Below are 14273 nucleotides of genomic sequence, written 5' to 3'. Positions count from 1 at the left end.
GAAAAACAATTACAGTCCTGAGAGATTCAGAAAAAAGATTTGATAAAATTATATTTCTTATAAAATTCTTTAGCAAACCAAAACCAGAAAGGAACTTCCTTAATATGGTAAAAAGTAACCACAAGAAGAATCTACATCAAATAATATTATTTTTTTTTAAGATTTCATTTATTTACCTGACAGAGAGCACAAGCAGGAGAAGTGGCAGGCAGAGGGAGAGGGAGAAGCAGGCTCTGCACTGAGCAGGGAACCCACTGCAGAGCTTGATCCCAGGACCCTAGGATCATGACCCAAGTTGAACAATGTTAGATTAGTTTCAAGTGTCAACATAGTAAGTTCACAAGTTTATATGTTATGCTATGCTTACCACAAGTGTAGCTACCATCTGTCACCATACAACACTACTGCAACACCATTAACTATATTCCCTATGCTATACCTTTTATTCCCTTTTATTCCATTTTTTTAAAAGATTTTATTTATTTATTTATTTGACAAAGAGAGACCACAAGTAGGCAGAGAGGCAGGCAGAGAGAGAAGGAAGCGGGCTCCCTGCCAAGCAGAGAGCCCGATGCGGGACTCAATCCCAGGACCCTGAGATCATGACCTGAGCCAAAGGCAGCGGCTGAACCCACTGAGCCACCCAGGTGCCCTCTTTTATTCCATTTTTAAATTCAATTTTTATCCAAGCTATTATAGGTATTAATGCAATAGGGCAAGAAAAAAAATGATGAGCATAAAATTATAAAAATTTAAAAATTCATTATTTACAAATGACACCATTGTGTACATAGTTAAAGGAATGAAATGTTAAAATTAATATGCTAAATACAAAGTCTGTATAGAAAAATCAGTTATATATCCATATATAAGCCACAAACAAGTGACATGTCAAATGTTGTTATTCAAATAACATAAAAAGAAAAAGTATCTAGGAATAAGTCTAACAGAATTTATACAAGACCTTTATATGGAGAAGTACAAAACAGTATTGAAAGATTGAAGAAGACCTATAAATGAAGGAATACCATGTACTTGCTTTGGAAAACCCAATATTGGGAAAATGATAGTTTTTTCCCAAATTGATCTAAAGATTCAAAACAATTCCAATCAAAATGCTAGTGGGTATTTTTGTGTGTACATGTTTGTGTGTGGAAAATGATCAGCTGATTCTAAAGTTTGCATGGAAATGCAAAATGCCAAGGATAGCCAAGGAAGTGTTGAAGGAGAACAAAAGTGGTGCACTAACACTACCATATATAAGTATTTTTTTAAATAAACTATAGTAACTAAAACAGACAAATAAAACAATGTATTAGAAAAATAATTTTCCTTAAGGCATGGTTTTTTGTAGTAGCTTGGAATTTTTCTTTTTTAAAAATGCAAGTTCTTGGGGCACCTGGGTGGCTCAATGGGTTAAAGCCTCTGCCTTCGGCTCAGGTCATGATCTCAGGGTCCTGGGATCGAGCCCCACATTGGGCTCTCTGCTCAGCAGGGAGCCTGCTTCCCCCACTCTCTCTGCCTGCCACTCTGCCTACTTGTAATCTCTGTCTGTCAAATTAAAAAAAAAAAAAAGGAAATGCAAGTTCTTGGACCCCACCCCAGACCTACTAAAATCAGAAGCTTTTGGTTTTATTTTATGTTTTATAAGCCATCCAGCTGATTCTGACACATGCTAAAATTCAAGAACAAATGGAATAGAATGTCTAGAAATAGATGCACAAATATGTGGTCACCTGATATATGACAACATTGACACATAATGCAGTGGAGAAAGGATATTCTTTTCAATTAATGGTGCTGATCCAGTTGGTTATCCACATTGAGAATAAGGAAGTTGACTCCTGTCTTACTCTGTACAAATAATTTGTAACTTAACAACTTTTCTGTAGATCTAAATGTGAAAGGTAAAATAATAAACTTTTAGAACAAAAACATAACAAATACCTTCATGATAGTGAGGGCATCATTATCAAAAGACATCAAGTGAATGAAAAGGCAAGTCACCAACTGGAAAAAGATTTTTGAATTGTTAATTAGTAAGAAAAAGACAGAAAGCCCAATTTAAAAGTGGGCAAAAGACTTGAGACACTGACTTTACAGAAAAGAATATCCAAATATGCAATAAATATACGTAAAAATTCACAACATTAGTAGTCATCAGTAAATGTTAATTAAAGCCACTAAAGGACACCACAGCATACTCATAAAAATAGTAAGTGCTGAGGCTGCAGAATGACTAGAAATCTCAAACACTGGTGTTGGGAATATAAACTGATCACTCTTTAGAAAACTGTCTGGCATTACCTTCTAAAGTATTGTCTTCATATGTTTATGAAAATGAGCACATACTCAGACCCAGAAGCTCCCCTTCTAGGTATAAATCCAACATAAATGCAGGCTCATGTTCACCAAAAGACATTTACAAGAATGTTCACACAGCATTATTCATATAGACCCCCTTTAAAAAAGAGAAAGAAGCAGACCACATGTTTGTCAGTCATATAATGGGCATTAGGGGAAAGAAGGGAAAACTGAAGTGGGGGAGAAATCAGAGAGGAGTGTGAACCATGACTGATTATGGATTCTGGGAAATAATCTGAGGGTTTCAGAGGGGAGACAGGTTGGGGGGGGAATGGGTTAGCCTCATCATGGTTATTAAGGAAGGCATGTGTTGTAATGAGCCCAGGGTGTTATATACAAAAATGAATCCAGGGATGCTACATCAAAAACTAATGACGTACTGTATGATGAATAACATAACAAAAGAAATGTCTGTTCTCATAATAGAATATAGCAATAAGAAGAAGCAGGCTATAAACTCATATGAAACAGCATGGAATAATAACACAACTATCATATTGCCCCAAAGAAGCCAGACACAGAAAAGTTACATAAAGTAGAATTCTTTTAAGAGAAAGAGACTGTCAGACCAAGAAACAGACTCTTAACTATAGAGAACAAACTCACAGTCACCAGAGGTGAGGTTGGTGGGTGGAATGGGTGAAATAGGTGAAGGGGATTAAGAGTACACATCACAATGAACTTGAGTCATATGTAGAATTGTCGAATCACTATATTATACACCAAAAACCAATTTAAAGCTCTGTGTTTACTGGAATTAAACTTAATTTAAAAATTAAAAAATAAAGTAGAATTCCATTCATATAAATTTCAAAAACAGACAAAACTAATATATAATATTTGGAGTTACAAGTCAGGATTCCAGTTACTGTTGAGATAATGCTCTGTTTTCTTTATCAGAGGTGGTTACATAAATATGTTCACCTTGTGAAAAATCATTAAGATGTAGGTTATGATTTATGCACTTGTCTGGATATGTCGTTCTTTAAAAGTTTAGACTAAAAGTGGCATTAAAATTATTCAGCATATTTTGCACTAAACTACAATAAAATCTGTAGTTCCTAGAATTGAACCAATGTTAATTTCTTTATTTTGATCAGTGTACCGTGACTGTGTAAGGTGTTAACATTAGAAGGCTAAAATGCATACTGGAATTATCCTGTGTTTATAATTGTCTATAAATCAAAATTTTTTCAAAACAGGAAGTTAAAAATTAAAATAGGGTAATGGACATATCTTAGATTATTCTTTCATACTCTTTTACCATGTGGAATGCCCTGCCCTTTTTTCTCCCTTCCCATTATAAGTCTCCTAATTAACTCCTATTTACTTTTTAAAATTCAGTTTATTTACCTTGTGAAATGGTCCTTGGATTCCACTCTTCCTCTCAGAAAAGAAAGAGTTAATCTTCCCTATTCCTAGTTGTATTGATATTTTATAAAATAAATGTAATTAGCAAATAGTATTTGGTTATAATTTATAGTGTGTTGTGGTTCCAGTTTTTTCCCCAAGATTTTATTTATTTATTTGAGAGAGAGAGAGAGAGAGCATGAGAGGAGAGAGGTCAGCAGGAGAAGCAGACTCTCCACTGAGCAGAAAGCCCAATGTGGGACTCGATCCCGGACTCCAGGATCACAACCTGAGCCAAAGGCAGTCACTTAACCAACTGGAGCCACCCAGGAGCCCATGGATCCAGTTTTTGATGAAGTGTCCGTTTTGATAGGAACAAACTACTTGCTCTCTGGGTAGGAGTATAGTTTTTAAACTTCGGAAATAGGGGATAGGTATATCCCCTATTGTATATGTCATATACACGACAGTGTGACAGGTATGTAGGAAGTTTTTGGGGAATGATTTGAAATTTCTTTTCTGACATGTTTGAGATTAATCCCCAGTTAAGCCTTCCTGAAGTCAATCAGTTATCTAGACTAGATGTCTAAGAGGTCTCCATCTCTGTGATGCTGTTTTTGAAAATATAGGAAATAGTGTCCACAGAATTATCTGGGGAATCTGAAGATGATGATGTGCAAGCTGAGAGAAACAGAATCCTGGAGCAACCTCAGGAATCCCTGAATTTCACAGTACTTATTAAGGAACTCACAAAGGTAATATTGTTCAATGGCCAATTTATGATTTCATTCCTATTAAAGATCATGTCATGAGCGTCAAGGGCTCACTGTGGTCTTCTGAATCTGTGTATTAGTCCAACAGAGTAGGAGAGTTTTTGTGAAGTTGTATGAGGTCCATAGTGGTCCATAGGGGTCTGATGTATTTTTTTTTAATTTAACCTATACATATCTTTTGCTACATTGTGTTTTCTGTATTTTTTAAGATATATTTTACATGGCCAGCTGTTTTGGCTGTCAGAAATATCTCCCTTGGAATCCAAAAGAAGGAATGCTTTGGATTGCTTGGATTAAATGGAGCTGGAAAAACTACTACCTTCAAAATATTGACTGGAGAAGAGACTGCTACCTCTGGGGATGTGTTTATTGAGAACTTAAGTATCACCAAAAATCTTCTAGAGGTAAGACATGATTACTATCTGAGATGTGAGTAGCATGATTACTTGGGGGAGAGACAAGAGGAAAGTAGTGGAAAGTGATAGGTAGGAATCATGGCAGGTAGTGATACTGATACTGTTGACTCAGCCAGCGGATTTCAGAGGGAGAAATACATTTTTGAGGGAAGTGATAGGATAATAAGAGCAGCCTTACTCTGAGAATCTAAGACAAGAGTGTCTTTACTGTTCTTTGAAACTACTAGAGAATGAGATGGTGAAATAGGAGGCTCCTAACTTTCCCTCATTCCATGGATACACTGAATAAATAGTTACACAGAGATCATTTCCTTCTGCGAGAAATCCAGAAATGAATTGGTAGATTCTTACACATCATACAATTGAGGAAATACTCACATAAAAAAGGGTAGGATAAGCTGAAACACATTCTCTCTGTAAACCCCACCTACAACACAGTGTCTTATATTCAGGAGGGAATCCCCAATTCCCAGCTTCTGCCTGAGGATTGAAAAGTTTAAACCATACATGTAGCTCCTCAGTTTTTATGGCTTCCACCCCAGGGACTGGTCCCCAGATCTAGCTCTGGGTCTGACAGGATGGCTCAGTAAAAGCAAGTAGGCCAACATACCCAGCTCCGTTTCTTGCCAGGAGGGGCTAGACTACAGATCTAACATCCCAAAAAAAGTTGAACTTCAAATTAATCTGCATCTGGGAACTAATGGGGCAAGCAATTAGTATTCTTCCAGGAACCTGAATGAACTTGTGGGCACTTCCTCTGCTTGATGGGATTTGATACACTCTAATCTCCCAGGGTCACTAACATAAGCAGTGGTTTTGACAAGCACAAAGTTTTAAGAGGTTTGGAGAACCCCTGGCCAGATGATTTCTTCTATGTAAGGCCAACTTATCTAGGCAGGGAGAGTTGGCTTTTTTATTTAATTAATTTATTTAATGCAATATAGAGAGGAAAAAGGAAGAGACAGTGAAATATATTGTAAACAAAAGAGCAAGGTAAATATCCAGAAAAGACCATAATGAGATAGGTGATTTATCTGCTGGAGAGTTCAAAGCAATGATTTTAAGTATGCTAACCAAGTTCAGGATATCAAAGCATGATCTAAATGAGAATTTCAATAAAGAGAAGCATAAAAGTATCAAAAATCATATATCTGAAGAATCTAACAACTGAACTGAAAAATTCAATAGAGAAATTCAGCAGTGGACTACATCAAGCAGAAGAAAGGGTAAGATTACAAAGACAAGTCAGTGGAAATCCTCTGATAAGAGAGAAAGGAAAAGAAATGAAAAAAGTGAAGATAGCATAAGAAACATAAGGGACACTATCAGGAGGACCAATATATGCATTACAGAAGCTTAAGAAGGAAGAAAGAGAAAGGAGCAGAAAACTTATTCAAAATAAGAGATAAAAACTGCAAAACTGGGGAAGGACATAGGCATCAGATCTAGAAGACCAAAGCATTAAAAGAAAAATGTACATCCAAAGAAACCCACACTGAGACACATAATCAAGTTATGAAAAGTTAAATACAAAGAATTTTGCAAATGGCAAGAGGAAAGTGACTTGTTACATACAAGAGAACCCCCATAAATGTTCATAAAATTGTTCAGCAGAAACAGGCTAGAAGTGAGTGGGGTGATATAGTCAAAAAAATAAAAATAAAAATAAACAAAACAGAGTGCTGAAAGACAAAAATAGCCAACAAAGAGTACTATACCCAGCAAATGTGTACTTCAGTATAGGGGAGATCTCAGACAAACGAAAGCTGAGGGAATTTAACACCACTAGAAGACTCTTCCAAAAAACAACAACAACAAAACAAAAACAAGACAAAACAAAAAAACTAAACAGGGTTCTTCAAGTTAAAAGAAAAGATAGAAAACAATATGAGAGCCTAACAAAATATGAAGCTCGTTGATAAAGATCAAAACCAGAAATGTTTTACTATATGGGTGGTGGGTAAATTGCTTTTAATTATACTGTAAAAGTTAAAAAAGTATTTAGGGGCGCCTGGCAGCTTAGTTGTTAGGCATCTATCTGCCTTTGGCTCAGATTGTGATCCCACGATCCTAGGATGGCTTGCTGTGTCTTTCTCTGTCAAATAAATAAAATCTTAGAAAAATAGAAAAGAAAAAATTATTTAAACAGCTATAACTAAGTTATGTTAATGGATGTATAATACAAGACAGGTAGATATAAATTATGACATAAATAGCATATAATGTAGAGGAAAAAGAAAAAAGCAGAGAATTTAAGTTGTTAAAAAGAGCTTAAAAGAGACTGTGATAAAACATTTTGTGTAAGCCCTGGTAACCACAAAGAAAATATCTAAGAAGTTACATTAAAGAAAAGGAAAAGGAATTAACACCTATCAGTCAGTCAGTCAATCAAAAAGCAACAACAATGACACACAAAGGAATACAGCGAGAGAGAAAAAGAGGGACAGAGAACTATAAGACAAATAAAAAACAGTTAACAAAATGGCAATGACAAATCTTTCTCTATCAGTAAGTCTCAACAGACTAAACTCCACCACCCCCCACCAGAAAAAAACAGGCTGAATGGATAAGATTCAACTGTGATCTTATTAATTCTTTCTAAGAATCAGCTTCTAGTTTCACTTATGGTTCTGCTATTTTTCTGATTTCTATTTCATCGATTTCTGCTCTAATCTTTATTATTTCTCCTCTCCTGCTTGGCTTAGGCTTTATTTGCTTTTCTTTCTCCAGGTCCTTTAGGTGTAAGTTTACCTCATGCATTTGGGATTTTTCTAATTTTTTGAGAGATGCTTGGATGGTTATGTATTTCTCTCTTAGGACTGCCTCATTCATATGTGGAACATAAGGAATAGTGCAGAGGACAATGGGGGAAGGGAGGGAAAACTGAATGGGAAAAAAATAAGAGAGGGAGACAAACAGTGTGAGACACTTGACTCCAGGAAACAAACTGAGGGTTGTAGAAAGGGAGGTGGGTGGGGTAATGGGGTAACTGGGTCATGGGAATTAAAGAGCGCATGTGATAGAATGAGCACTGGGTGTTATATTCAACTAATGAATCAATGAACATTATATCAAAAACTAACTATACCTTGGCTAATTGAACTTAAATTTTAAAAAAAGGAAAAAAGAAAATGAAAAAAAAATCCAACTATGATGTGTCTACAAAAAACTCTTTCAGATTCAAGGATACACATTGACTGAAAGTGAAGTTAAGGAAACATATTTCATACAATTGGTAAGCAAAAGAAAGCAGGAATGACTAGACTTATGTCAGACAAAGTAAACTAATTAAAACTCTCAGGAGACACTAATGATAAAAAGTGTCATTTCAATAGGAGGATATAATAATTGTAAATATATATGCACCCAACATCAGAACACCTAACTATATGAATATCTACAGATCTGAAAAAAGAAACTGATACAATAACAGGAAACCTCAATAATGGATAGAACACCCAGACAGAAAATCAGTTAAGAGTGAATTTAACCAGCATTATAAATCAAAATGGACCTGACAAACGGAACTTTAAACCTAACAGCAAAAGAATATACATTCTTTTCAAGCACATGAGTAGTATGTTAGATGACATGTCTGGATGACATGTTAGGTCACAAAACAAGTCTTAACAATTTAAAAAAGATACTGATGTGGAAAACTTTATGTCAGTTCCCCTCCAAAATAGAGTTATTATATGGTCTGGAAATTCTCCTTCTGGCTATATAAAATCCAAACAGACCAATAATGACTATGGAAATTGTAGTAATAATCAAACCTCCTCTAAGAAAGAAAAGCCCAAGACCAGATGATTTCAGTGGTGAATTCTACCAAACGTTTAAAGAATTAATGCCACTTCTTCCCCAAATCTTCCAAAAAATTGAAGGTAACACTTTCACACTCAGTTTACGAAGTCAGAATTATTCTCACACCAAAGCCCATATAAGGACACTACAATAAAAGGAAACCATAGGCCAGTATGAAGGTGAATATAGATGCAAGTGTTCTCAACAAAATACTAGTAAACCGAATTCAGTAGTGCAATTCAAGCATCATGCACCTATATCAAGTGGTATTCATCCTTAAGATTCAAAGATAATTCAGGAAATAGAATCAATAAGTGTGATGGACTACAGTAATAGAATAAAAGGTTAAAATCACATGATCATTTCAAAATGTTCTGAGAGAGCATCTCATGATGAATGCAAAGTAATATTTCATTGTTGTTTTGATTTGCCTATTTTCTTGCTTGTTGGCCATTTGTTTATATTCTTTGAAGAAATGTCTATTCAACTCCTTAACCCATTTTTGAATCAGTCTGTTGTTTTGTTGTTGACTTTTAGGTCTTCTCTATAAATCCCAGGTATTGATCTCTTATGGGGTATAAAATTTAGTTTCTTCAGGGCACCTGGGTGACTCAGTGGGTTAAGCCTCTGCCTTCGGTTCAGGTCATGATCTCAGGGTCCTGGGATAGAAACCCGCATCAGGCTCTCTGCTCAGTGGGGAGCCTGCTTCCCTCTCTCTCTCTCTGCCTACTTGTGATCTCTCTCTGTGTGTCAAATAAATAAATAAAATCTTTTTTAAAAATTTAGTTTCTTCCTCCCATTCTGTGGGTTGCATTTTTACTTTGTTGATAGTGTTTTTTTGATGCACAACATTTTTGAATTTTCATGAAGTCCAGCCTTTTCATTGCCTTTGGTGTCATATTTAAGAAATCATTGCCAAATCCGATGTTGTGAAGCATTGGGCCTTGCCTCCCCCCGCCCCTTAGTCTGTTTAGCTACAGGTTTGTCAATTTTTTTATCTTTTCAAAGAACCAACTTTTGGTTTCACTGATGTTCTTTATTTTTCTCTTTTCTGTTTCATTTATTTCTGCTCTGCTCTATTACTTCCTGCGTTCTGCTAGCTTTGTGTTTAGTTTCTTCTTTTTATGTTTCCTTGAGTTGAAAAGTTAGACTGTGGATTTGAGATGTTATTTTTTAGTGTAACTGTTTAAAGCTACACTTTGGCTCTTTTTTTTGTTTGTTTGTTTTTATTTGACAGACAGAGATCACAAGTTGGCAGAGAGGCAGGCAGAGAGAGAGAGAGAAAGAGAGAGAGGGAAGCAGGCTTCCTGCGGAGCAGAGAGCCCGATGCAGGGCTCAATCCCAGGACCCTGAGATCATGACCCGAGCCGAAGGCAGCAGCCCAAACCACTGAGCCACCCAGGCACCCCTACACTTTGGCTCTTAAGCAGTGCTTTCCTGAGCCATATAGGTTTTGGTACATTCTGCTTTCATTTTCATTCATCGCTACATTTTTCTAATATTCTTTGTGATTTCTTCTTTGATCCCTTGATTAAAAGGGTGTTCAATTTCTAAAAATTTATGAATTTTCTAGTTTTATTTTGTAATTCATTTTTAACTTCTTCACACTGTAATTAAGAAGTATTTGGTATGACCTGGGAATAAACCTAACCAAAGAGGTAAAGGATCTGTACTCGAGGAACTAAAGAACACTCATGAAAGAAATTGAAGAAGACACAAAAATATGGAAGACCATTCCATGCTCTTGGATCAGAAGAATAAACATTGTTAAAACGTCTATACTGCCTAGAGCAATCTATACTTTTAAAGCCATTCTGATCAAAATTCCACTGTTATTTTTCAAAAAGCTGGAGTAAATAATCCTAAAATTTGTATGGAATCAGAAGAGACCCCAAATCACTAAGGAAATGTTGAAAAAGAAAAACAAAACTGGGGGCATCACGTTACCCGATTTCAAGCTTTACTACAAAGCTGTGATCACCAAGACAGCATGGTACTGGCATTAAAACAGATACATAGACTAGTGGTACAGAGTAGAGAACCCAGATATGGACCCTCAACTCTATGGTCAAATAATCTTCGACAAAGCAGGAAAATATATACAGTGGAAAAAAGACAGTCTCTTCAATAAATGGTGCTGGGAAAACTGGACAGCTATATGTAGAAGAATGAAACTCAACCATTCTCTTACACCATACACAAAGATAAACTTGAAATGGATAAAAGACCTCAACATGAGATAGGAATCCATCAGAATTCTAGAGGAGAACATAGGCAGTAACCTCTTCGATATCAGCCACAGCAACTTCTTTCAAGATATGTCTCCAAAGGCAAAGGAAACAAAAGCAAAAATGAACTTTTGGGATTTCATCAAGATCAAAAGCTTTTGCACAGCAAAGGAAACAGTTAAAACCAAAAGACAACTGAGAGAATGGGAGAAGATATTTGCAAACGACATATCAGATAAAGGGCTAGTGTCCAAAATCTATAAAAACTTAGCAAACTCAACACCCAAAGAACAAATAATCCAATCAAGAAATGGGCAGAGGACATGAACAGACATTTCTGCAAAGAAGACATCCAGATGGCCAACAGACACATGAAAAAGTGCTCCATATCATTTGGCATCAGGGATATACAAATCAAAACTACAATGAGATATCACCTCACACCAGTCAGAATGGCTAAAATTAACAAGTCAGGAAATGACAGATGCTGGCGAGGATGTGGAGAAAGGGGAACCCTCCTACACTGTTGGTGGGAATGCAAGCTGGTGCAACCACTCTGGAAAACAGCATGGAGGCTCCTCAAAAAGTTGAAAATAGAACTACCCTATGACCCAGCAATAGCACTACTGGGTATTTACCCTACAGATACAAATGTAGTGATCCTAAGGGGCCCGTGCATCCATATGTTTATAGCAGCAATGTCTACAATAGCCAAACTATGGAAAGAACCTAGATGTCCATCAACAGATGAAGGGATAAAGAAGATGCGGTATATATAATACAGTGGAATACTATGCAGCCATCAAAAGAAATGAAATCTTGCCATTTGCGACGATGTGGATGGAACTAGAGGGTATCATGCTTAGTGAAATAAGTCAGTCAGAGAAAGACAACTATCATATGATCTCCCTGATATGAGGAAGTGGAGATGCAACGTGGGGGGCTTGGGGGGTAGGAAAAGAATAAATGAAACAAGATGGGATCGGGAGGGAAACAAACCATAAGAGACTCTTAATCTCACAAAACAAATTGAGGGTTGCTGGGGGGAGGGGGGTCAGGAGAGGGGGATGGGGTTATGGACATTGGGGAGGGTATGTGCTATGGTGAGTGCTGTGAAGTGTGTAAACCTGGCGATTCACAGACCTGTACCCCTGGGGATAAAAATACATTATATGTTTATAAAAAAATAAAAAATAAAAAAAAGATTAAAAAAAAAGCTTCTGCACAGCAAAGGAAACAGTCAACAAAAGAAACAAAGAGGCAACCCACAGAATGGGAGAATATAATTGCAAATGACAGTACAGACAAAAGGTTCATATCCAGGATCTGTAAAGAACTCCTCAAACTCAACACACACAAAACAGATAATCATATCAAAAAATGGGCAGAAGATATGAACAGACACTTCTCCAGTGAAATACAAATGGCTATCAGACACATGAAAAAATGTTCATCATCACTAGCCCTCAGGGAGATTCAAATTAAAACCACATTGAGATATCACCTTACACCACTTAGAATGGCCAAAATTAGCAAGACAGGAAACAACATGTGTTGGAGGGGATGTGGAGAAAGGGGAACCCTCTTCCACTGTTGGTGGGAGTGCAAGTTGGTGCAGCCTCTTTGGAGAACAGTGTGGAGATTCCTCATGAAATTAAAAATAGAGCTTCCCTATGACCCTGCAATTGCACTACTGGGTAATTATGCCAAAGATACAGATGTCGTGAAAAGAAGGGCCATCTGTACCCCAATGTTTATAGCAGCAATGGCCGCGGTCGCCATACTGTGGAAAGAACCAAGATGCCCTTCAACAGACGAATGGATAAGGAAGATGTGGTCCATATACACTATGGAGTATTATGCCTCCATCAGAAAGGACGAATACCCAACTTTTGTTGCAACATGGACAGGACTGGAAGAGATGATGCTGAGTGAAATAAGTCAAGCAGAGAGAGTCAGTTATCATATGGTTTCACTTATTTGTGGAGCATAACAAAGAGCATGGAGGATATGGGGAGTTAGAGAGGAGAAGGGAGTTGGGGTAAATTGGAAGGGGAGGCGAATCATGAGAGACTATGGACTCTGAAAAAGAATCTGAGGGTTTTGAAGTGGCGGGAGTTGGGAGGTTAGGGTACCAGGTGGTGGGTATTATAGAGGACACGGATTGCATGGAGCACTGGGTGTGGTGCAAAAATAATGAATACTGTTATGCTGAAAATAAATAAAAAATAAATTTAAAAAAATCCTTGTGGAGAACACAGGCAGCAAACTCTTCAACCTCGGCCGCAGCAACATCTTCCTAGGAACGTAGCCAAACGCAAGCGAAGCAAGGACAAAAATGAACTGTTGGGATTTTATCAAGATCCCTTTTGCACAGCAAAGGAAACAGTTAACAAAACCAAAAGACAACTGACAGAATGGGAGAAGATATTTGCAAAAGAAAGTAGTTTTAAAGTATTTGTATAACAGATCTATCATCAGGTCTTACTCAGGGACAGTGTCTATTGACTTATTTTCTTCCTTTGAATGGGCTCTACTTTCCTGTTTGTGAAAGAAGCAGCAATAAGCAATTAGAACACAGAGGCCCAATATTTGGAGGACAGGATCCCTTTAGGCCATCTGGCTCCCCCAGCTCTTTGCAAGCTGCTCCAGGAACATATGCACAGATGCTACTGTAGTGCTAGGAATAAAGGATGGTAAGTGCTAGTGTGCCAAAAGCTGGAATTGATTAAAATTAACCCCAATTTATGGTCTAAATCTTCTCTTGGAATTCCAAAGCGTTCAATATACTCCAGAGTTCCAAAATAGTTCTATCAGTCAGATTCTGCCAGTGTAATATAGTCTAGATGGGGAGATAAATTAGAGCTTCCTACTTTGCCATCTTTCCAGAATCTGCTGAATCTGTTTTTTTTTTAATGTTATGAGTTAACTTCTAAATTATATTTTTTACATTTAAAAAAATTTTATGTGTTCAGTTAATCAACATACAGTTTTTGATATAGTGTTCATCAATTCATGAGTTGTGTATAATGCCCAGTGCTCATCACAACACATGTCCTCCTCGGTACCTGTCACCCAGTTACTCCATCCTTCCAGTCCCTCCCTTCTGTAACCCTCAGTTTGTTTCCCAGAGTTAAGAGTCTCTCATGGTTTGTCTCTCTTTCTGATTTATTCCCATTTAGTTTTCCCCCTCTTCCCCTATGGTGCTCGGCACTATTTATTATGCTCCACATATGAATGAAACCATATGATAATAGTCTTTCTCTGCTTGATTTATTTCACTTTGCATACTACCCTCAACTTCCATCTATGTCAGTGCAAATGGTAGGTATTCATCC

At 37.0% G+C, this 14273-nt stretch overlaps 1 protein-coding gene across 4 annotated transcripts in view; it reads left to right on the top strand.

Annotated features, from left to right (window-relative positions):
- LOC116581395 (ATP-binding cassette sub-family A member 3-like) overlaps positions 1-14273 on the top strand; it is a 150842-nt gene that overhangs the window by 124496 nt on the left and 12073 nt on the right. For all 4 annotated transcript variants that reach the window (XM_032328564.1, XM_032328563.1, XM_032328561.1 and 1 more), the window contains 2 exons: positions 4344-4469; positions 4697-4891. In XM_032328564.1, the coding sequence (XP_032184455.1) occupies positions 4344-4469; positions 4697-4891 (321 nt within the window). The remainder of the gene's footprint in view (positions 1-4343; positions 4470-4696; positions 4892-14273) is intronic.

This window comes from Mustela erminea, chromosome 20 (genome assembly GCF_009829155.1).
Source record: "Mustela erminea isolate mMusErm1 chromosome 20, mMusErm1.Pri, whole genome shotgun sequence".
NCBI classification, from domain to species: domain Eukaryota; kingdom Metazoa; phylum Chordata; class Mammalia; order Carnivora; family Mustelidae; genus Mustela; species Mustela erminea.
The sequence above is the reverse complement of the archived record's forward strand: the minus strand, read 5'-3'. Positions and strand labels throughout refer to the sequence as shown.